The sequence below is a fragment of the Eubalaena glacialis genome, chromosome 3 (assembly GCF_028564815.1).
Source record: "Eubalaena glacialis isolate mEubGla1 chromosome 3, mEubGla1.1.hap2.+ XY, whole genome shotgun sequence".
Lineage (NCBI taxonomy): Eukaryota > Metazoa > Chordata > Mammalia > Artiodactyla > Balaenidae > Eubalaena > Eubalaena glacialis.
The window spans coordinates 32,707,941-32,731,344 of NC_083718.1; the positions used below are offsets into that span (position 1 = coordinate 32,707,941).

At 50.2% G+C, this 23,404-nt stretch overlaps 1 protein-coding gene across 1 annotated transcript in view; it reads right to left on the reverse strand.

Annotated features, from left to right (window-relative positions):
- MAPKAPK2 (MAPK activated protein kinase 2) overlaps positions 1–22,191 on the reverse strand; it is a 43,348-nt gene extending 21,157 nt beyond the window's left edge. The window contains exon 1 of the mRNA XM_061187409.1: positions 21,659–22,191. Within this exon, the coding sequence (XP_061043392.1) occupies positions 21,659–21,976 (318 nt within the window). The 5' untranslated portion in view covers positions 21,977–22,191. The remainder of the gene's footprint in view (positions 1–21,658) is intronic.
- Positions 22,192–23,404: the final 1,213 nt, after the last annotated feature.

Sequence of the window (23,404 nt, forward strand, 5' to 3'; positions counted from 1 at the left end):
GCAGGTTTCTGGGACACAGAACATTATGGAAACCCAAGAGAATTAAGGAGATATATTTGCTGGAGAAAAACAAAAAGAGTCACTGATATTTTGAGAAGTCCAATTTCAATAATTTGAAGATTATCTACTTGACTATCCCTGCTCCCCCGCCCACAATGGCATAGACCATGTAAACCTGACTGCATACAAGACTGTCAAATTTTCTGTGGTATGATTTGCCTACTCTGGCTCTCTACCCCGAGGACACATGTCCTGGAGTTGGCCAAGTGAAAGAAGGAGACGCCAGAAAGCTGACTGGCCTAGTTCTAGTTCCAGCTCTACAGTTACCTTGCTGAGAACCTGCACTCTGTCCCCTCCTCTGTGGAATCTTGGATAAGCCTAGCCTACCGGAGGGCAAAGGTTTCTTCTGACAGTAAATTCTTCGATGTGATTCTCTCTTTCTAGGTAGGTAATATAACCTGAAAATGTGTTTAATTTTCACATATTCCATAGTCCTTTAAAGTCACAATCCGGTTGCAGCCGACAAGATCCTCACTCAGGCACGTGGAAACTAGGGTGCAGAGAGTTTAGGACGTTTGCCAAGGTTCCACACTGGCTGCTGATGGAGTGAGGGGTACAACCCAGGGCCCTGAGAAGACCACGCACATTCCCTGGAAAAGCACAAGAGACCCCAGGAACCCCTCTAAGATTTCAGTACCTACAACCAGTCCCTTCTTTCTCTGCCTTATCCATTCTGGTTTCCCTGGAAACCAGAGAATCTAGTACTTTTGGCCTCAGATCTTAAAGGGAAGGAGGATATGTTATGTGCTTCTCAAACCAAAGACAGTTACCTCACAAATCAAAAAACAACTTCCAGCAGGACTTCCTTCCTACCATTCTCCTTGTGGGGAGGGGGTGGGGGGCAGGCTGCTTGGAGGTCAAGACACCTATAGGAGCCTGGAGTGCCTGAGGGTGGGGGAAATCCCACTCCTCCCCTGGAATAACTGTGGCCAATCACCTAGGGGAAATCTGGAATCCTCATTATGCAGGATAACAGGACACCCTATCTAGGTCCAAATGTGTCCCAGATGCAAGGAGGGCCGGAACACCAGGCATGCACTGCTACCCCTCCCCCAATCCATGCCTACTACGCACCAGGCTAGAATCAGGTGAAGACAGAAGGACAGGTGAAGGGAGAACAAGAAGGAGAGATGACAGGAATGGGGCTCAGACACTGCCCTGCCTTCTAGCCTTGAGCGGGCAGCAGGTCAACAGCTTAGTCCCTCGTTGCCAGGACCTGGAAAGAACACATCTGAAGGTTCTTCTAAACAAGGAAAGCTCCACCCTGGAGTAAGAAAGAATTTCCATAATGACCAATTTGTCTAGAAGTGGCGGGAATGCATTCCCAGCAGTGGTGCTGCATCCCAGCTGATGTGGGAGGGAGGAGTCACTCCTTCTCCTCTCCTGCTGCCCAGCCCCCCTCCACCCTTACCCAAGACCCACCAGAGGTTCCTGGCAAGGGCTCCCTCCCTGAGGGCCGCCAGTCCTCAGGGCTCAGAGTTACTGGTCCCTCTGGGGACGCCAGAGCCTGGGAGTCTACAAACACAACCCCAGTTGGCGGCAGCAGCTAATACTCCTGCTTCCCAAACCAAGGCCCGGCCCACCCAGACTTCCTGTTCAGGGGGAACTGAGGGCAGCATCTGCCCTTTCTCTACTCCCACAGGCAACAAGCAGAGGGCCTGGGTTTGCTCCTCCCCCCATCCGAGCAACGCCAGGCCGCCGCTGTGGCTATGGCTGAGGGAAGACAGGGAGATGGCCAGAGAAGCCGGGAGATGAGGGACAGCGCACCGTAGTTCCTGAGGACAGACCACCTCCCTTCCCTTTGGGAAGGTCAAAAGAGGAAACACAACATAAAAATATAAATACATACACACATACAAACAGGAAATCCTGGGCCTGCTTTCATGACACTGAGCTCTACCTACGTTGGAAATGCATAATCTCCAGGAAGAGGGACTGATTCCCACTAACATTCTCTTTTTCCCTCAGTGGTTAATTTCCTTGTAAACAACCATGACCTCCATGCAAAGCTGCACCAGGAGGGCGCAGAGGCCCCCAGTGGGCTTGGGAACTCCCTGGGCCTGGGTTTGTTCCAAGTGAAGAAGCCAGTGAGGCCAGCCAGGCCTTCCTCGGGAGCTGGCCATCAGGGGGAACACCGACAAGTCACCAATGGTCTGAAAACAATTCTAGCCAGGACTCTTGAATTTTAAAACTCCACAAACTTTATTTAGTAAATCCACTTCCCAATTCTAAATTCTTCCTTAAATTTAAACCAAAATGCCTTCACCTCAGTTCCCCCGGGTGATGAAAAGCCAAGTGCCTTTCCACCCTGGTCCGCCCTCCAGATGCCCTTGGATGGTGAGGAGGGAAGGAAACATCCAGCCCACCTGTTTCTCCCACACTGCCACCTCAAGGTTCAAAGTCCTCCCCCATCGGACAAGGAGGACGCACAGAGGCAAGGGAGCTAACTCTTGCGCCCTTACACTTCCAGTCCTAGCAAGCAGCTGCCTCCGGATCACCAGGCCCTCCCTTCTCCAATGGTGGGCAGCTCTCAGCAGCCTGGGCCTCAAGCAGGGGTGTCTGCTCACTGCTTGTCGTCGCCCCCCTCCCCCCCCCAAACTGCACACTGCCACTTCCCAGGCATGACAGATGTAACTGCTATTCAGTATGTTCAAGCCAGGACAAAAGCCTTCTCCAGAAGCACAAAGCCAGCAGGAATGCAGACAGGCCAACTTCAATGGAAGCCACCTGCCAGGGGCCCTTCTCTGCCACACCCCCAGCATGCACACACACAATTTTTTAAGCCTCTCAAACCTGTGTTAACATATAGTCAGGTGAATTTTTCTCTGAATCACTGGACAGTTCTCCCAGAGCAGGGAGACTGTATTGCCATTTCTCAAATAGTATTCTGTAGGATGTTAATAAGTGATAGGTAAAAAGGGGGCCCTAAATGTGTCAGAAGCACCAGGTTATACAAAGTCAAATAGATTCTTTTACTACAGAACTTCTCAGAGGCTTCAGAATGTTAATGTGCACTGCAGAATGTTTCCCAGATTCATCTGATCACAGAGCATCTCAGGGTTGGTGATCCACCAACGCATTCCAAGACTGTCTGGTGTTTGGAGAAATGGGTGGCTCTTTCTTCCATGCTCACCCAGTCCCCAGTATGTAGCTCTTCTACCATTTGGAATATATAAGAAATATTTTGCTTACATGTTCCCCCCTCAATAAGCTTCCAGTGAACAGATGAATGAACAGATTCACGAGCGCACACGCGCTGTGCTATCTTCACAATTCAGTTCAACCGGTGATGAAGCTTCCTCAAGGACCACTAGAACTTCATCCAAAAGACTGAACCTCTGCACACACTCAAGCCAACACTGGCTGTGAATCATATGTGCTTATGTCACCAAGGACAAGGGTTCAACTCCAGATAAGCCAGCTGGTTTTATTCCCTTACCAAGTCTCCCCTAGACTTCCCCAACTGTTTTGCATTTGGTCATAATGGTAACTGGGTGACTGCATTCAACGTACACACCTGTGGTCAGGGAGAGGCCACCACCATAAGTATCACACATGGTCTGGGTGAGCTCAGCCACTAATACCACCAATTCCAAAAGAGAAACCTTAAAGGAATAGCAGGCTAACCAAGCTTGACTAGCAAGGGTTCTCACCCAACCTTCCTCTCATCATGAGAGTGACAGACACTCAGACATGACATTAACTGTCAACATCTCCCAGAAAGTACAGTATTTTTATATTCAAACTATATATCTCAGACCGTCTCTTGGACCTGGAAGTAGTCCCCCCCCGAAAAATAATGGTTTGTCTGACAGATCCTTCCTTTGCGTTAGAAAAATAGAGGCTGTGTACGCTGGGGTGAACTTGTAGAAAAGCCCCTTCAGGAGCCTCTCTGGTTTCTTGGTGTGGGCTTTCTGCTTCATTCACAATAAAGCAGACTCTGAAAGCGCATCACCCACGGACCTCTGCAGCTGAGCACAGAGGCAGGTGCCCCCTGATGACGAGTTGAAGGCACTCTCCAGCCCGCCACCCCTCACACAGGAAGCCTCTTAAAACCTCTGCCCTTGTTCCGAAGCCACGGACTGCTCCTGGCATGCATATTTCTCAGAACACCTTCAGTGGAGATGCAGATCGTGGTTAGTATCTGGGCAGCACCAGGAGGTGGGGGAACTCCTCAGGCTCTGGTTCTGACCCAAGAAGGGAGGAAGCCCTACGTCAGCTCTCCCCTCCCAACCCTAGTAGCATCAGAAGGAAACAAGGTGAGATCCCACGAGGTAATACTGAACAGTCTCCGTCCATCACCGAATACAAAAGTGCATGTTTCATCACCTTAGGAAAAAGTCCAGAGTTTATTCCTACCCTACTTTTCCAAATTTCTCTTTCTGCCCACCTAGCAAAATTAGTTCATCTATAGAAACTGGGAGTGAAAGGGAACACTGACAGCTCTTTCTAGTGAAGCATCCCCCCATCTCCCCAAGCAACCCCAGATCCCACCTCCAAGAGCAAAAACAGAAGCCCCTTTCCCGCTCCTGCCACCCCCCCACAGCCCCCCCAACCTCCCCCCCCCCCATCCCGGCCTCTTCCCCCTGGACTCCTCAAGGCTACAAAGAATTCTTTGGCTCCATTATTCCACTTATCTTCTCTAACTGGGCGGGCTTGTGTTTGGATGTAGCGGCTTCTGAAGCTGACACTTTAATTCTTGATTTTAAAAACTTTATTGTTTAAATATCAGTTTTGCCTCTGAGGCAGCCAAGGCTCTGCTCTGCTTGTTAATTATCAGCTGCTAAACAGTACTTTTTTCATCCAAGCTGATGAGGCCCAAGGCCACTGGGGGTAAAAATGCTGGTGCTGGAATAGAGGCTTCAGCTCCTCTGTGGCAGTCTCGTCAGAATCCAAAAGAAGACAAACAGGCAAGAAGCTAACCCATTTCTGTGGGTATGGTGCAGCTCAGCTAAGTGTCTGGCACTGTGCTTGCACTGGGGGATACCAAACGAACGAGACACACTCTTGTCCTCAAGGGGCTCAGAGTCCAGCAGGGCGAGATATGGGAGTGACCATAATTTAAATTCAGAGCAGTCACAGAGCTCATGTGAGCTACCACTAGTATAGGGCAGAAAGGTATTCTGCCTGGAATTGGGGGTGGGGGGACAGGTAAAATCTAAGCCTCGAAGGAGAAACACAATTCTACCAGGAATAAAAGGATGAACAAGTGAAAGGTGCAAAAGAAGATCTGGAAGCAGAAGAACGCACTGCAGAGTGGGATGGAGCCCTCTCCTCTCCTGGAAGGAGAGAGAGAGAGAGAGAGACACGCGCGTACGTGCGTGTGTGTGTGCATGTATGTGCGTGTGTGTGCATGTATGTACGTGTGTGTGCACGTGCGTGCGTGTGCGCGCGTGTGCGTGTGTGCATGTGTGCGCGCGCGCATGCACGCGTGGGCGTGTTGGGGGTGGGGGTGGGGGAAGAAAGAAAGGTCAAAGCCAGCTTGCCTGAACACCATGTTTAGGAGTTCGAGGGACACACTGGAGGCAAGGGGAGGTCACTGAAGGTCTCTAAATAGAAGTAATGTTTGTGGTCACATCTGCCTGGGTACCGATGGCTGAGTCTCTCAATGCCTCTGAAGAAAACCAGATCAGTGGCCTCAAAAAGCAAGCATTAACCATGCAGAGAAACAGCGACTCCTTCCTATGAAGCAGGATATAAAGAGGGGGAAGGTACGCACGGCCTGTACCAGCTGGATGACCCTTAGGACTCTCCACTGTCAGGGTCCACTGAGATGCGGACCTTTCCTCAATCTCTCAGCAAGGCCTGATGATCAGAAGAATCCTGGGAATGATGTCACATCCCTGCATCTCTCTAGGGCCCCCGGCAGGTCGAGTAGTCTGAAACCCTGCCATGACGCTGGGGCAGCAGAGGAGCACACACAGCCCTGTGCGATTATCTGCAGAAGGCCAAGTGAGGAAGATGTGACTGATGCGTTCTGTGAGGCTCTGGAAAACACCACTAGTACCAAGGGATGATACAACTTCAGGGAACTAAATTTTGACTCGATGATCATAAAACTTTTTTTTTTGCATTTTATATTTTTTTAATACAGCAGGTTCTTATTAGTTATCTATTTTATACACATCAGTGTATACATGTCATTCCCAATCTCCCAATTCATCCCACCACCACCCCCCAAGCTTTCCCCCCTTGGTGTCCATACGTTTGTTCTCTACATCTGTGTCTCTATTTCTGCCCTGCAAACCGGTTCATCTGTACCATTTTTCTAGATTCCACATATATGCGTTAATATACGACATTTGTTTTTCTTTTTCTGACTTACTTCACTCTGTATGACAGCCTCTAGGTCCATCCACGTCTCTACAAATGACCCAATTTCGTTTCTTTTTATGGCTAATATTCCATTGTATATATGTACCACATCTTCTTTATCCATTCATCTGTCAGTGGGCATTTAGGTTGCTTCCATGACCTGGTATTGTAAATAGTGTTGCAATGAACATTGATTGGGGTGCATGTATCTTTTTGAATGATGGTTTTCTCTGGGTATATGCCCAGTAGTGGGATTGCTGGGTCATATGATAATTCTATTTTTAGTTTTTTAAGGAACCTCCAAACATAAAACTTTAAAACCAGAAAAAAAACAATTTTTTTAAGAGTAAGGTTTTCTTGAAAAGGGATAAGCTCCCCTATCACTGGAGGAATTTAAGAATAGATTCAAAAGGTTGCCAAACACAGATAATTATCACAGACAAAAACACACATTCCTGAACACCACCTCTGTAGTCTTGTACAATAAGATACAAAGAGTGGGGTTCAGGAATCTGTATTTTCAAATGTTACCCACAGGTGATTCTGACAGTCGACTTGGCTGGGAGCAACTGGGCTAGATGACCATCTGCTGGAATGCAGCCCTAAACAAGACAAACAAAATACTATTTAAAGTCCCTTTCTAAATGATCACCTTCTTTTTACCTTCTCGACTGGGCCCCAAAACCTCTCCTCATGCTCTTACACAAATCCCCTTCCAGCTCCGCTAAATCTTTACCAGGGTGTAGAATGATGACCTCAGAGCCTGGTGCTGTCTGAGAGAACATTCTGCAATGATGGAATGTTCTCTTATCTGCGCTGCCCAACACGGTAGCCACTAGCTCTATGTGACTCTTGAGCACTTGCAACGGAGCTAGTGCTACAGAGGAGCTAATTTTTAACTTTATTTAATTATTTAAATTTAAATAGTCACATGTGGCTAGTGGCTACTGGACCAGCCAGCGCGGCTAGCTACGAAAGAAGGTGTATGTATTCACTCTGAGATTTACACAAGCAAGAAACTTGTGACTCTGCTCCTTCCACCACCACCTCTTGGAGCTCATCTCCAGCCTGAAGAGACCCACCTGATGACAAGGAGATTAAATTCAAAGAAAACAGCAAGAAGGGAGGAGCTCTGTGACAGCTGTACTGGAGACAGCAGGTACAGAGAACAAAGAACCTGAACAAAAATCTTCACCCCTCAGGGCTTTGCCCTTCTCTGCCCAAGAAAGCAATTAACACCAACAGTGCCAGCAGCCGTCACCCCATCCCGGACAGTGGGGCCCATTGCCTGGTGCAACCACCCAGCTTCCCCAGAGCAAGCAGACCATATTCTCAAGGATGACCTAGAACATCCCTTAGCTGACTAAAGCTGGAGTCTCAAAGCTGGTTTGTAATGGAACTTTTTGGCTGTTCTGGGGTATAGAAATCCAAGGGAGAAGAAATAAATCTCGCCAAAAAAAAAAAAAAAAAGTTCCACTACTTTTCCAGACCTCGAAAGTTTTCATCAGGAAAATATATCATCTGCACACTGAAAAACACAACTGGATTCCTGCCCAGGTGCAGCACAAAGGCCAAATTCAAACCTGACCAAGGACTCCAGCTTCACATGTGTGGTCCTTCAGCCTTGATTCCTGCTCCCATGTTTCGGGACCCTTTTGCCAGCATCTGCCTGGACGCACACTCAAAATGGACAAGATGTTTTCTCAAGGCTCCCTCAGACCAAGTTACTGACTGCCTCCTCTCGGGAGAGGTACTCAGCCTGCTGCAGAGACACAGGCCCTCAGAGAAGAGGGCCGGTGGCAGGGATGGCGGGGGAGGAAGGATGGGAGAAAGACTACGAACTAAAGAATCCCTGCAGGGGAGGGGAGAACAACCCTCCTTCAAAGAGCAGATCTTTTTTCTGAAGTTTACTGTAAGACTTTTTTCCCCCCTTCTTGCTCTATAAAAAGAAAGAGAGAAAAAAAAATGTTGCAACTTCCTTTGTCACAGCACATGCTCAGGAAAAAACAGACCTGACCCATTGCTTCACTTTCCCATCTGCACTAACGGTCGGCTCCATCCCGAGCCCTGACTTCCGCTTGCCCAGCTCCTGAGAGGCTGGAGGCAAAGATGGCCAGAGCTGGGGCTCAGAGAGCACCCTGAGTGCACCTGCCCACTGGTCCGCCTGGGAGGCTCAACACAGGAAGGATGCGACTCCTTAGAGCAACAGAGAAACCCTGTGAGGGCCCCGAAGAGGACAAGAGCCTCAGCCACAGCTGCAGCCTGGCCAGCCCTTTCTCACCACCCCCTTCCTCCCCGGCTCCAGGCGATAGCCAGTCAACGTAGTCCCAAGCATTTCCCATTACCAGAAACATCCCTAGGGAGACCTTGGGTCTTCCCCCCTCAGCAAACAGAAGATGGGAGCCCCAGTGGAGTCCCTCAAACTACTCCTCCCACTGGCCAAACTTCTATCTGCACTGGCCCCGGGCCCTGTCACAGGTGTGAGTCCATACCAGGCAAAAGCGACCGCACCCCTGACCCCTCCGGCCTCAAGGAGCCCACCCTGAGTCTCTGTATCCTTTGTGGCCCTGATTCCACCACTTTCCCACCACCGGCTCCCTGAACCTCTTTATGTGTAAAACTTGGAATCAGACCACCTGGACTACCTCTGTCAGAGAGGGTCAAGAGGGAAGACATGTGAAGGCGCATAGTCCAGATTTTGGGGGTCAGTCTATTTTTACTCCTTTTATATACAAAGGTGTTCACTCCTCCTCTAAACTGTAAGTTCCCAAAGGCAGCGCTCCCATCTTATCATTGCAGCAATTTGCACAAAATAAGCATTCCATAAATATTTGATGATAAAATAAAGAGGTGAATCAACTAAGTACTGAATTATAGCAGAGTCAGGGAAGAACTATTAAGAGAGGCAGTTCTGCAAGCTATAGGGAGCCAGGTTTTAGAGCTAGACACGCCCATCATTAATAGCCTCAGGGATCTGCACTTGTATTCCTTCCGCCTGCCCCCACCCCAATCACTTCCAGGGGTCACTCAAATGTCCCCTTCGCAGTGAAGCCTTCCCTGAGCCCCTATTTGAAATTTCAACACCACACACGTGTTCCTAGCCTTCCAGGGTCTCCTCCCCTCCTTTACTTTCTCCTTTGTACCTATCACCATCGGACATTTATCTGATTATATTTTGTCTGTCTCCCCCTGCTAGAATGCAAGCTCCACGCAGGCAGGATTTTTTTTTTTTTTTTGGTCTGTTTGGTACACTGATGTATCCCCAGACCCTGAAATAACACTTAGCACTTAGTAAGTGCTCAATAAATAATTGCTAACGAGTGAATGATTCTGAACATGTTTCCTCTTCTGTAAAACGGGGACTTTTACCTTGCAGTATTATTTTAAGGATTAACAAGAGTGTACGTGAAACACCTAGTACAATGCCTGATACATATAATATCTGCTCAATAAAGACTTGTTATCAATCTGAGAAACTTTCACAGTGTTGCTAAGCTTTCAAGAGTGATCTGAAGGAGACAGAAGATAGAAGATTGTTGTAGGTATCAAAGTCATTCTGCTGTTCTGATCATCCTTAGGGAGGCGGCAAAAGTCATTCTTGGCATTTCTAATTAATTTTCTTGAGTAGTGGGTTGCTTTGGATCTCAGAGGGCTAGAAGGCACCCTAAGGCAAATCCCACTTAGAAAGGCAGGGGTCTAGTCTAAGCTGCAAGAAAGAATCAACCCTCATTGTTCTAAATCCCTCTCATCTCATATAGCAGAGGTATAAAAGGGGTCTAAACCCAGGGGGATGACCCTGACTAGTCGCCCTTCTAGGTTAATCCTGCCATCTGGGCCTCCTGATGGCCAGTCAGCAGGGAAGACAGGAGGTAGGCACAGAGAAGAATTCATGTCTATAAACATCAGTTGAATGGCTGAATGAATAAAAATACTACAGCCCAGAGAAGGGTGAAAGAACACTGGCCTGCAGAAAGTGAGGACAGAGAGGATGGCTCCCAATCCCGGGATCCCTGGAACCTGGGCTGACCACCTTTTTCCCAGCATCGGGTTCTTTCCCAGCATCGGGTTGTTTTCCCAGCAGTGGGGTTGCAGCAGTAGTAATGAAGAAAGCCCTTCAATACAGGAGAGCCCATCGATTTACGAATGAAGAAAATAAGTGAGGCCCAGAAAGGTTCAAGGACTTGCTGAGGACCACACAGCCAGGTAGGTCTCTCAGATGCCAGTCCAGTTCTGCTTCCCCTGCATGGAATTAACTGGTCCCACGAGGTTCAAACCTCTGACCTCAGTCCCAGCAACATGCTGCTCAATACTGGTCCTCTTGCAACACACACAGGAGCAAGGCCAGCAGACAGATAGATCACCTTGGACTGCATCTGTGTGTCTCTGCTGTGTCTGGGGCTGACTCGAAGATGCCAAGAACTGTAGGAGAGCTGGCAAGCTCCACATCTGTCCCTCCCTCAGTTAAAGTTCTCCAAGGGGCAGAAGGGTCATCTCCACAGCACAACAGGAAAAGGCGGGGCTCTGGAACAGGGAGGAGGAGGAGGAGAGGCATCAATGGGAAACTGTGGTCAGGGCCCTTACAAGAACGAGAACTCCCTTAGCAGAAACATAAAGTGCCAGCTTGAGTCAGCAGATCCGAGTGGGTAAAGGGAAGAACGCCCAGAAGGCTGTCCTGAGAATGGCTTTTTAGCAGACACGAGGAAGAGCAGGGAGAGACACTTAGGGGGACCCTCACTATAGCCCTGGCTCATTCTCAGAGAGCCCAGGCAAATACTGCCCCTCACCCAGGGCCACCTCCCCTCCACCCTGAGGATCACCGCTAGTACTTTATACTTATGTAGGCAGCATGCACTATTACTCAGTTTTCACACCTTTGTGAGGCAGCTAGGTATAATGCACAATGCCAAAATACTCTCTGAATTTTTTTTTAATGGCGGCATATAGTCACTACACAGAACTAAGAGAATACAAAAATAATGGAGATGTGGGTCTTCAAGGAACTTACAGTCCAATATCTCCACTTCACACATGGAGAAATACATTTAAAATGTGAAAGAAAAGGTAAGAGTGTCTTGGCAAGTGTGACAGGGAGGGATGGCGGAGACCTGCTTCTGGCATGAAAGGCTTCACGAAGGAAGGAGCAGCATGTGCCCCGGGTAGAAGAGGCAGATACAGACGGGGTGGGGGGGCGGGGGGGGGCGATGGGGAGCAGAGGGTGGAGGTGGTAAAGGCGACATAGGACGAATGGGGTACAGGCCACGGGTGAGGGTGTGGGGCTGGAAAGCAGAGCCCCATAAGGAAATGGCATATATAAGCCACTTAAGCTGAGGCACAGCACACACTCAGAAAAAACTAGATTGGGGCCAGATCTGAGAAGGATCTGGAAATGTCCTGAACTCTGCGTCCAAAGGAAACCCACGGAAGGGTTTAAGCTGGGAAGCTACGTGATCAGAGCTGGGCTTTAGGTAAACTAATCCCCATGCTCTCCAAGGAACTGAGGGGGCAAGACCTCATTCCAGGCCAGGGTCCTCAGGGTCGGCCACATGTTCGAAGGCCTAGCCCGCCCCCACCTCTACTCTCTAGCCCCTCCTTCTCTAATTACACCTCCAACTCAATTTTATTTTCTTTTAAAAAATCTAAAGCAAGGCAACCAAAAGAGACCATGAAAGCAGGGGAGACGAGGCACAGAGGAAGGGGCACTCACAGCCCCTTCCTCCTCCCTAAGAGCGCAGGTGACTGGAGTGCCGCCAGGGGGAGGGGACACAGAAGCGAGGAAGTCCCTGGGAATCCCACATGGGCTCCAGTGGAAGGGATATGGTGCTGGGGAGCCTGGCAGTCAAAGGGAATAGCAAAATGACATTTCCGTAAGCGTGAGACTTTGCAAAGCAGGTTACTCTACGCACTCATTTTGCCCCGTGGCCTCCAGCCTTCCTCAGATCCGGGTGCCAGTAAGGAGAGAAGCACAACGAAAGGTACACGAAGACCTTGCTCCCCCAGGCAGCAGCCTGACTGCAGCAAGCTCCAGGGCACACTGGGCTCTTCACCAGGCCACCTGCATTCCTAGGATGCTCTGAGTTCCACACACGTGGCTTCAAGCGCCCAGGGCTCCCCCTCTTCCTCCTGCCCCACCCCCCAACTCTTTGAACTCTGCAGAAATCAGGCATGAGGAGCAATCTGCAGATTCTTCACTTAGAAAGGCTTCCCTCACCTAAGGCTCCTGTGAAGCCTGCCTTTAAAATCCTTCCTTTAAAAATCCCTGCCTCTAAGAATTACAGAAGCCAGGCAAGGAGGCCCAGGAGAGGGAGAGCAGGGGTGCGGAGGTGGTGGTGGGGGGGGGGCATGGCTACTCCAAGGACAGGGACTCCTTCTGTCAGAGTTAAAAATAAACTCTTAGCAATTTACACCCAACTCCTTCCCTCCAGAGGCCAATGCGCCTTGGCAGATAAATCTCTCCCTGCAGAGGAAATGAGGCCCAAGGGGGAAAGACAGGAGTAGGCAGTCATGGAGACGTGGTCTGGGTATGTAACTCTAGCTGAAAGCAGAGCGTCCCCCAAGCCCTACCTCGGCTCTCTCCCATGCACTCTTCCTCCCAGATAAACCCTAATACCAGAAAACACAGAATCCTCCTATCCAACAGGATTAGTACCAACACCTGTCCAAGGATTAGAAAACTCAGAAAGAAGAGAATGTCAAAGTCAACTAAAGGAAATGCTCTGCCCAGTATCTATCAGTTAAGTAGGTATCTCAGCTATCCGAGCCCTTTTCCTCTCCTTGTTCTACAGTGCCCCAGGATCCACGGGCAGTAGAAGAGGCCACCTCGATGGACCTCAAGGGACACAGATCACCAACACCCCTGCCCCCCACAGTCAGGAGGCAGAAGACACCCATGCTCTCTGTGACATCCTGCAGGTGGCTGAGCTGGGAGGGCCAGAGGGGCCATGGCCTGACTCATGAAACAGGCCCTGAGAGCCAGGGCCCAGTTATTCTTGGAAGCCAAAGAGATGAGGTCACACTTTTGAATCTGGTAACCTGAAGCCCCATGCTGCAGAGGTGGAGAGTACAGCTTAGCAACAGGGCAGGAGTCCTGGGGCAGGTAGCACGCTCAGCCACAGGGCGGGTGGCTGGGCGAGGGCCTGGGACAGCCGCGCTGGACTCCTCTACTCATCCGCACACTCCTTCTGCCAGGGAGGCTAGCTTGCGGGTGGAGTCTGGAGGAAGCCAGATCTGGATGCAAGCACACACAAAGTCTAACAGCGCCAAACCCGCTCACCCTCCTCCCTGGCTAATTCATCCTTCCCCGAGCTCCACGGAGCCTCCACACATAAATGTCGACACCTGGAGAAGCAGCAGCCACGGCTCACTCTCAGCACTCAGAAAAGCCAGTTGGCCCCAAACCACCCACCAAGCTCAGGCTGGAAGAGAAGGGGGCCAATGGGGAGGGGGTGCAAGTGAGTGTGAGAAACAGCCCAGCAGTGTGGCAGGAAGACCTGGGACAGGCGTCAGGGCCTGGCTGCGAGGGGAGACTGCAGCAGTGGCAGGTTTATTTTTAGCCGTTGAGACAGAGAGGCTGAGTGACAGTTCTGGGCCCTGGGCAGGAGGCCTGGTTACAAATGTCCAGTGTGGGCTGGGAGCCTCATAACGATATGAATAATCAAAATGGCAGCAAAGTGATCAACTCAATCACCTCCTGGGAGGGCCCGGGAGGGTAAGGAGCCCCACAGGAGCATGAAGGTGGAGAAGCTGGCGGGGCCGTCAAGGGCTCTCCTCCCAAGTCCGTCTACCTGTGACTAGAGAGATTTCGCCTTTGCTTCAGGTTCCAAAGAACCATCCCGGAGATAAGCCAAACAGAGATGTTCACCACATCTTCTCTGAGACAGAAAAGGCTTCACCACTCCTCACCTCCCTGGAAGAGCCCTGGATGGACACTGGCCATGGAGATGCCTGGAAACGTCCCTCAAGAGTAAGATGCCCTTTCATACGATCCTTCTGGACAGCTCAGGTTCCTGGCAGAATGAACACACAGCTTGGCTGGTCTTAGAAGGGAACATCAGTTACAGATAAAGGTTGACCTTGGAGCCACGTCCCAGCCTATACTACCTGGCAGATGGCACATTAAGGTGTTTACCAGATCAGAGAATAAAGACCCCCAAGAACTGTGCACTGCCAGAGGGGAGCACAACCCTATCCCCGCTTCCACTGAGTCTCCTCTTCCTCCAACAAAATCTTCTGGCCTGGCACTCAGGACCTCAGTCCAAAGCTCCAGGGCTGAAAACACTGCTTTAGCCCTGAATGGCAGGAAGAAGAGAAACGAAAACAGACCTCACTAGGCATCTCCCTCTCCTCTTGCTTCCTCAGTCTCCTCACATCCCTTAGTACCCAGTCCTATGGGTAAGAAGTGGTGCCTGGATGTACATCCTAACTTCACCATAAGCTCTGGGAATCAGTCCCCAGCTCTCACCTCAGAACAGCCCCAAACCCATACTATAACTCCAAGTGAATTAGAAGAAGGCACCCATCTGTATGGACCCAGTCACACACCAAGGCAAAGCCTGACAAGTGGACAGTGGGTTGGATCAGAGCCCTCCTCCTCCCTCAGCCAGGTGCCCTGTGCAGGGCACAGCCTGCACAGCCAACCACAGCAGCCAGGTTTGGCCCCGTAACTTCAAACGGGAAGGAGTTTCAGATGGGGAAAAAAATGAAGAGTTCCCATCTCTACCCTGAGCCACCAGAACACTAAGATTCTTCTGATTTCAAGGAAGGAGAGGATTCACACCCCACTGAGTTACACAGTCCATCCTCTCTGCTGAGGCACTTGCTGGAACACTCACCAAGTCTTCACACAAGAGAAGGCGCAGCTGGTCAATGATGGTTATTAATTAACTGGACAGGAGCTGCCCTGCAACCCAGCAGCAAGCCTATCAAAAGGGCATCCACGCTGGCCCAGATACTGCTGATGGCCAGACGTGGAGCAAGTCAGCAAGCTCTCCTGCCTCTTGCCTCCAGCACAGCCCTCCACCATCCCACACTGCCGTGTCCCAGGAGCCACTGGTAGCCTGACCCTCTGATGTGTACACTGAGGCCTAGAAAGTTTAACTGACCTGTTCAAAGTCACACAGCTAGTTAGCAGGGCACCAAGACTAGCTCTATCTATCTTTCTTCCTTTCTCTCTCTCTCTCTCTCTTTCTTTCTTTCTAATCTAGCACATAACCCATGGTATCGGGTTCATCCCTAGATATTTATATCCATACATATCTTAAAACACAAAATATCACTATTCCCCTAAGGACTAAAAAAGGTATAAAATCTGATTTTGGTTACATATCTGGTGTACATCAAGCTGCTCAGTGGCATGGTCCCATCTTATTACCAATGTCCCCGTTTCTAAGATGACTAATGTAGAAAGATCCTAGTGACCAGTTAGTGGAGATGAGTTTTGCACTGCCAGGTCCACAAACCCCATACTCTTACCTCTAGCAACCAAAACATCAAAGGAACCCAGACCAAGAGGAGGTCCCAGTGAACCAGGTCCCAAGGCATGGCTCTGATGCTGATACCAGGTAAGACCTTGGATATACCACTGAACCTTTCTGGACTGGCCCAGCCTCTTCCTCAGTGAGATGGAAAGGGTCAAGAAAGATAAGCAGGGAGTGTTGTGAGCTCTAAGGAACTATGAGTTGTGGGTCCCTTTGCCACTGAGCCTTATATCATTACCAAGAGCAGCTGCAGCCCCTTCAAACACAAAGAACAGCTCTGCCCTGCCCACCCACTTCTGTCCAGGACACTGCAGCAACTGGAAAGGTGCAGCACAGGGAGAAGGGGAAAAAAGAGACCCCACAGGATCCTTGGGAAGGCCTCATGCAGAGGAGAGGGAGCAGGAAAGTATGAATCCTGTGCCACAGATGTCAAACTACCAGGGAGAATCCTGCATCAGAGCACAGGAGGGCCACCTGGGAATCGTGAGAAGACTCAGATGCAGATACTGATGCCCTGTCTTCCCCGCCATGGCTGGCATTCCTCTTGGCACAGACTCCACACATCCCTGGGCTCTGCAGGTAAGAAGGGGGCCTCCGTCATCCCCAGGATGTGGCCAGGGATTAAGTTTGCCTCCAGCAGTCCTGAAGCTTGGCTCCTCCAGGCCTCTCCCTGAATCCCCTGCACCTGCTTCTTAAATAAAATCATCAACTGATGATGGCCCAACTCCTCAGATTCCAAGCAGTCAAGACATCTTAATTATGAATACCAATACCTTCATCCTCTAAAAAGGACCCCTTCATTTCCCAGACACCCATCAATATTTGGTCCTGAGGCCTGGGGCTGCTTTTCTCCCCCTTTTGTCAGCCACTGATCCCACATCTTAGCTGGAGATTATTTTCAAGCTCTATCAAAGCCCAGAATTCATAAGTGAAAAAGAACCATGAGCTGCCCCAGCTTTGATCCTGCCTCAGTGGACGTCAAGAGCCCTGCTGCAGTAGACAGCAACCAAGGCAGGGCCCAAAGCAAGGAACAGGGTCTCTGAACCCAGAAGCTACACCTTCCCTCAAAAAACCACAAGCCCCAACCTCAGAGATTTGTAACCTTTCTTTATAACATCCTGTTAGTTTACTTCATGCTCCTCAAACACTTTAAAACCTGCTTTTAACACAAAGAGCGGTTACGCTCAATTCTGAATCACCAGCCCCACTTGCTCCTTACCAACTGATCCACTCTCCCCTCAGCTGCCCCGAGGGCAACGCCACCATCACCTCCTGCAGATGTGCTCATTCCTCAGAGACTGTCCTCAGCTCCTTCGGTCCTCACAGATTGCCTCTTCAAAATTCTTCTATTCCCAACCACACGATTTAACCCCTAGACCAGCAAAGTACAATAGAACTTTCTACAAGGTCGAAAATGTTCTTCTCCACTGTTCAATTCAGTAGCCATTAGCCACATGTAGCTACTGAACACTTGACATGTGGCTAGCAACTGATTTTTAAATTTAACTTAGTTTAATTTAATTAATCAATTTTAGCTAATTTTAAATAGCTATACATGGGCATTGGCTACCATACTGGTCAGTACAGCCCTAGACTACATTTGTTAATTTCACCTTCTCCAAATAAGCTTCCTGACCTCCAAAATTTTAAGGCCACTTTCAATGTCTGTATCCTCCATACAAAAAAGCATATGGTAGGATGCTCAGAGAATTGTTAACTACTGTAACAACAGTAGAGATAAAAGAGATTGGTTGATTAATGAAACTTTCCTCACCTTGTGATTCCATCCAACAAACCTCAATTTGGGACACTGCCCCTCACCCAGCCACAAACTTTCTTGCTCCCTGACCGGTACACAGCACGAGGCGTGCTGGAGAGGGTGCAGCCTGCACTGAGGGGATGTGGGAGCCCCGGCTCTCCCACTCAACCATGAGAGGTTCTGATCAGCTCCCCTTCAGAACACCAAGGAAGCCACATGGCGGTGACACGAAGTCACCTGGAGAGGGAGGATTGCTGGAGAAAGGCAAGGAGAAGGAACAGTACTTTGTTTCCTCTCATCCACACAACGGAAAGACAAACAGAGATAAGTTATGACAACATTCTATATTTTGTAAAGCAGTAATATGCTTCACCGAATCAGAGTCACACGGCAGAGAGGGACAACGGTGCTGGCTTTAATTAAATTTGTTCAGCTAATACCTAAGAGTCACCGTGACACAATGAAGCAGTAAGCAACTGAGGAACCCCACAGGGAATAGGACCAATTACTGCACAAGTGAGTTGAGACTAGGCGCCCCTATCAAAGAAATAGTGAATAGAATTCTCATGTTCTTGCACAAAAAATAATACTAGTAAATAAGATTTCTAGCAAACACTTCCTAAAAAGGGGAGGGGGTGGTAAAAAAAATGTTTGTTACTGAAGATTCAAAACTCATGGAGCTGCTGAGTTGGTTTGTAAGCTGCCTCTCCAACTCTGGCGATCTCTGCTGGGAAGCCGGTAAGTCCCTACCCAGCACCCCCTGGCCAACAGTCAAGGAGGGCCTGCGGTGACAGTAGCTCCTCGGGCTTGAGAGGCTCTGGAGCAGCAGCCAGTCCCAGGGCCAAGCCTGCTGATGTCAGTGCAGTTCCCAAGTGGGAAGCGGTCAAGCGTCCTGGGTTCTAATCCTGGTTCTGCCAAGTGCATGGCTGTATTACCTCAAGCAAGCCTCTGCTCTGGGCCTTGGTTTTCTCATCTGCAAAATGAGGGGGTTGGATGAGATGACCTCTAAAGTCCCTTCCAACTCTGACAGAAGTATGAGTATGACTCAGATCTTCGCAAAAGCAGCCAGGAGAGATGGTGAGGCAAGGTCATAGCACCCACCAAAAAGCATGTAAATGTTACCTCTCTCAGGTGGAGGTAGAGAAATAGCAGGGCAGATTGGGACTATTTTTTAAATCACTGATTACATTTAATAGGACTAAGAGGTCACCAGACCACAGACAGGGAGCAGGGCATCAAGGCAGCCGCCACCTCTCATCAACTCTCAGGGCTGTGAGATAGCAGATATCAGAACCCCCATGACAGGCCCTGCTGCTGCTCTACAGCTCTTTGACCTAACTCCCCAGGAATGGCCTAACACCCTGGGTAGAGCAGAGGTCTCCTCCCTTTTTCTTCAGGCACCTTTCCGATGAGGCAATCCCTCCTGCCCCACCACATCTTCCTCCCTTGCTTAATAATCAAAACACTCCAGGTTTTGAAAATCATTTCAGTACTCAGCACCTATGGTTAAGTTAATCAAGATTCAAGATCTAGAAATCTCTTTGGTGTGTGTCTCTGGAACAGAATTCTTTGAACCAGATTCCCCCCACAGCTGTAATTATGTCTCAGCCAGTATTTGGATATTGGAAGTGCTGTTGACACTGCTAACAGTCTCTGAATGCCTCATCCTTTCTTTCTTCCTCTATTATTAAGTTTTTACACAAAGATAATGTGGGAAATCTACAATTTAACAGTTGCATCAACTTGTAAGATCTGGGAGCAGGCTGCCTGTCAAAACACACTCTGACTTCAATCTTCATCCACTTCTAACCTGAGAAGGACAAACTATGAGTGTTATTTAAAATACTCCTGGATCTTTAGCACAGGGAGATCAGCTGGGTGCTTTGTGACCACCTAGAGGGGTGGGATAGGGAGGGTGGGAGGGAGACGCAAGATGGAGGAGATATGGGGATATATGTATATGAATAGCTGATTCACTTTGTTATAAAGCAGAAACTAACACACCATTGTAAAGCAATTATACTCCAATAAAGATGTTAAAAAAATAAAATAAAATACTGCTGGATCTTTCCTTTCAAAATCATTCGAAGGTGGAAAAAATCCAAATCTCTCTCCTATTAATTACAATAGAAATCTGAATTGCCACCCAAAAGCATTTTAGAGGGTGGTCTTCTGTGTCTATTAAATAGAATAAGGAGCAGAAGTTGAGAGCTTTTTTTCTGAAGTCTTTATACCATATTCCAGCTATCCAAGAAAATGAGCAGCCAGTGTCCCCAAACTGCTGATGGGTGAAGGCAGATGGCGTCTCAGAGGGGATAGAAAACTCTCCTGGAAAGAATGTCTGTCACTTCCTCAACAGTACAGGTTAACTGTGGTCAAACAGTATTCACTCAACTCCACTCCCCGAGGTCAGAGCCACGGGGTCAAACAACCACTCTCCTTCCCTGCCCCTAGTTATGAGTAGGGAAAGAACGGTCTGAGGTACAAATAATAAAGGGTTCAGGATACTGATATATTCCTTCTCCAAAAGTCGACACCAAACAACCAAAAGCCCTCAGCAACAGCTTATAGTAAAAACCAAACAAATCTGACAGTGTTGAGGCTAGCTGAAGTTCTCCCCCAAAAGGGAGGATGAAAGCAGCAAGAAAATAATTTTAGAGGCCTTAAAATCTGTTAAGTTGAACATGCTTGTCTTCTTCAACCCCCAAGTACCAGGGTCTTATTATATCTAATTATATATTCCAACAGTTCCACCCATAACACATATCTGAGTTTCGTATGAATAGCTGAAACACAGCTAGCCACAGGGATTGAGGGGGAAGAGAAAATATAACACAGGAAGTATTTTTCTCCTCCTCCAATCATTAAGACACCCCAGGGGAAAAAGGCGTTTTTGGTCACCTTTAGAGATGTGGTTTGATCTGAAACCCCTCTTTGGGGAAAACCTTTTTCATGACCCTGAACAGTGGCTCACACCGCACTGGCGACTCATCAGACCTCCAAGTCCATTCTGTTTAACTTCCGAAGTAGATACTCTCACTGAAATCCCCATTCTCCCCCCTACCAGATCCCCTTAAAAAAGAAAAGAAAAAAAAAAAAAGAGGTTGGTTTTCCCCAGCTCCAGGAAAACGCTCTCTCCTGCTGTCCACCAATCGCCCATGTCCAGGACTCAAGTGGCCATCTCCGATTTGCGGAATCAGCACTGGGCCAAGCCGTGGTTTACGGACCCGGTTTACAATGATCAATGGAGCTATGGAAACAGGAGACACCGCGCTGGTGCCTGCTGGCCTCCCATCTGGAGCCTCGCAGGCACTGAAGGTAGGAGGGGCACCCTCTCGGATCAAAACAAACCCTCCCTCGCGCCCGGGGCGGTCGTGGGGTGGGGGCGGTGTCTGTGTCCCAGCGGAATCTCCAGCCTTGCATCTCCCCGGCCGGCGCGCCCCAAGGCAGCACAGCCGCACTCGCAAGGCCCAGGGAAGTGAAATCACACATTCCGGCTCCCAAATAAGGAGCGAGGCTAAATAAACCTCTGAGATACGACTTCTCCAAACCAACCGACCAACCAGCTCAATGAGTAATGGGCCTTTTGTGCCCACAGAAAGAAAAGAGGGAGGAGAGGATGGAGAACCACAACCCCCGAAAATCACTTCCTTGAGACTAGGGGGAAAATTAGCAGAAGTGGTCCCGAAGCCAACCGTTGCGACTCGGCTGGATGCCGCTCAAACCCAAAATGGCAGGGTCCTCAAGAGTCCTCTCGAGTCCCCGCCACTCACACCCGGAGGTGACCGGAAACTCGGTCTCGGCTGTGCGGTCCGCCGGGACCTGACCTTCCCGCTGCCCCCCGCCCCCTGCCGCGCACTTGGCACCCCTCGCGCGCGCGGGACGGGCAGCCCCGCCGCGGCCACTCCTCCGCGGCCCCGACGCCAGTCCGAGTAAAGCGTCGGCGCGACCACGCTGAGCCACCGAGAGCTTAGGCCGCTGCGGAGTGCCGGGGGTGGTCCCCGGGAGACCCCCTCCGCCCGTCCTCCCCTCCCTCGGGCCCCAAACCTACTTTTAGGGCGAATTTCTCCTGGGTCCTCTTGTTGAAGATCTGCAAAACTTTCCCGTTGATGCCCAGTCCCAGGACCTGGGTGGTGACCTTGTAGTCGTCGATGATGGCGTTCTTCTTGATCTGCAGGCTCGACTTGACGTGGAACTGGGGGAACTGCTGCGGGGGCTGCGGCGGCGGCTGGGCCGGGGGGTGAGGTTGGGCCGGGGCGGGGGGCTGCGGCGGCGGCGGCGGGTTGGGGAACATCGCCGGCGTTGGACAGCATGGTGCGGTGGCGGCGGTGGCGGCGGGCTGGGGAACAGCACCGGAGTTGGACAGCATGGTGCCCGGAGGCGCGGGAGCAGCGGCGGGAGGGCCCGCGGCGGGCCCCTCCTCCGGCTCCGGACGGGTTCCCCGCCACCCCCAGCCCGGCTGCGAAGTTTGCTCCGGGCTGGAGCCGGCTTCCCCGCCCCGGCCCGGCTCCAGGCTCGGCGGGTCGCGGGGCTCCGTGGGTCCCGCTGTGCGCCGCTGGCGCCCACCGACCCTGCTCCCTCCCTCCCACCCTCCCCCCGGGGGCCAGGCGCTCGGTGGAACGCGGGACGGCGGGGCCCCGGCCGGGGGGGAAGCGGCCGCGCGACAAAGTACCGAGCCCGAGGGCCGGCGGCCGCGTCACAGCCTCGTCTGCGTCCGGGGCCGGTCCTTAAAGGGGAGGGTCGGAGGGGGCAGGGCTTGGGGAGGTGGGACGGAGCTGGGGAGGCGTGGGCGTGGGGGAGGGGCTGGCCTTAAAGGGGAGGACGCGAGGCTTCCGGAGCGTGAAGGGCCAAAGCTGGGGACTGGGGCTGGGGACAGGGAGCAGGGACCGAGAAATCGTATTTCTTAAATAATCAGGGCCACGCAAAGGGAAAGGGGAGGCCTATGAAAGTAGCTGCATAATCAGATAGATAATCCACTTTTCTACAATTGTCTGGCTCTTTTAGACAGCAGCAGCTGGGGGTGTATTTCGAAGGCGAGGGATGACTAGCAAGTATGAGCCAGATGAGACCTCCGGGGTGACCTGGAATTACAGAGGCCACTCATTCTCGGAATAGGGTGAGGCAAACATGGAATATTTTAACTTGAACACTTTCCTCTGAGTTTTGCATTTCTTTTCTCACAAATTTGTTTTTCGGTAAAGATTTATTATCGTATAAATATGAACAATTTAGTAATTATACTTTTGAACATTTTTTCATGTAAATTAGCTAAAAAGGGATACAGGGCAGGAAGAGGATGGATTGACATTCAGACTACCTGAAATCAGGGAGCCTTTTCCTCTGACTGGCTGTGTGATCCTGAGCAAGTCGGTGCACCTCTCCCAGTGGGAAGAATAGGGTGTGGAGAGAATTCCCTGAGACAATGTACCAAAAAGGGAAGGTCTGGGGAATAGGTCCTGATTTCCAATGTGGAAAAGTTAGGCCCTGAACCTACAGCCATAAGAAATGGGTATTTTTGAAGAAGCCAAGTTCTAGTACAATTTAGCCCCATGTCTCTGAGGAAGATACTAAGGATCTAGCTGGACCTAAGCATAGCCCAGATCAGGGGAGGAGATTGAGGAGGCCCTAAATTTAAGCTGCCAGAGGGTCTCGATACATATTCTGATGGGGGTTTGGGGATGATCATGAAATACATTCCTGCTGACCTCCTCCCCACTCTGACTAGTAAAACAGCTCAGAAATAAGACAAGGAGCAAGAGAGGTGAAGACAAAACCTTAGCTTGATTACTGATAAGGC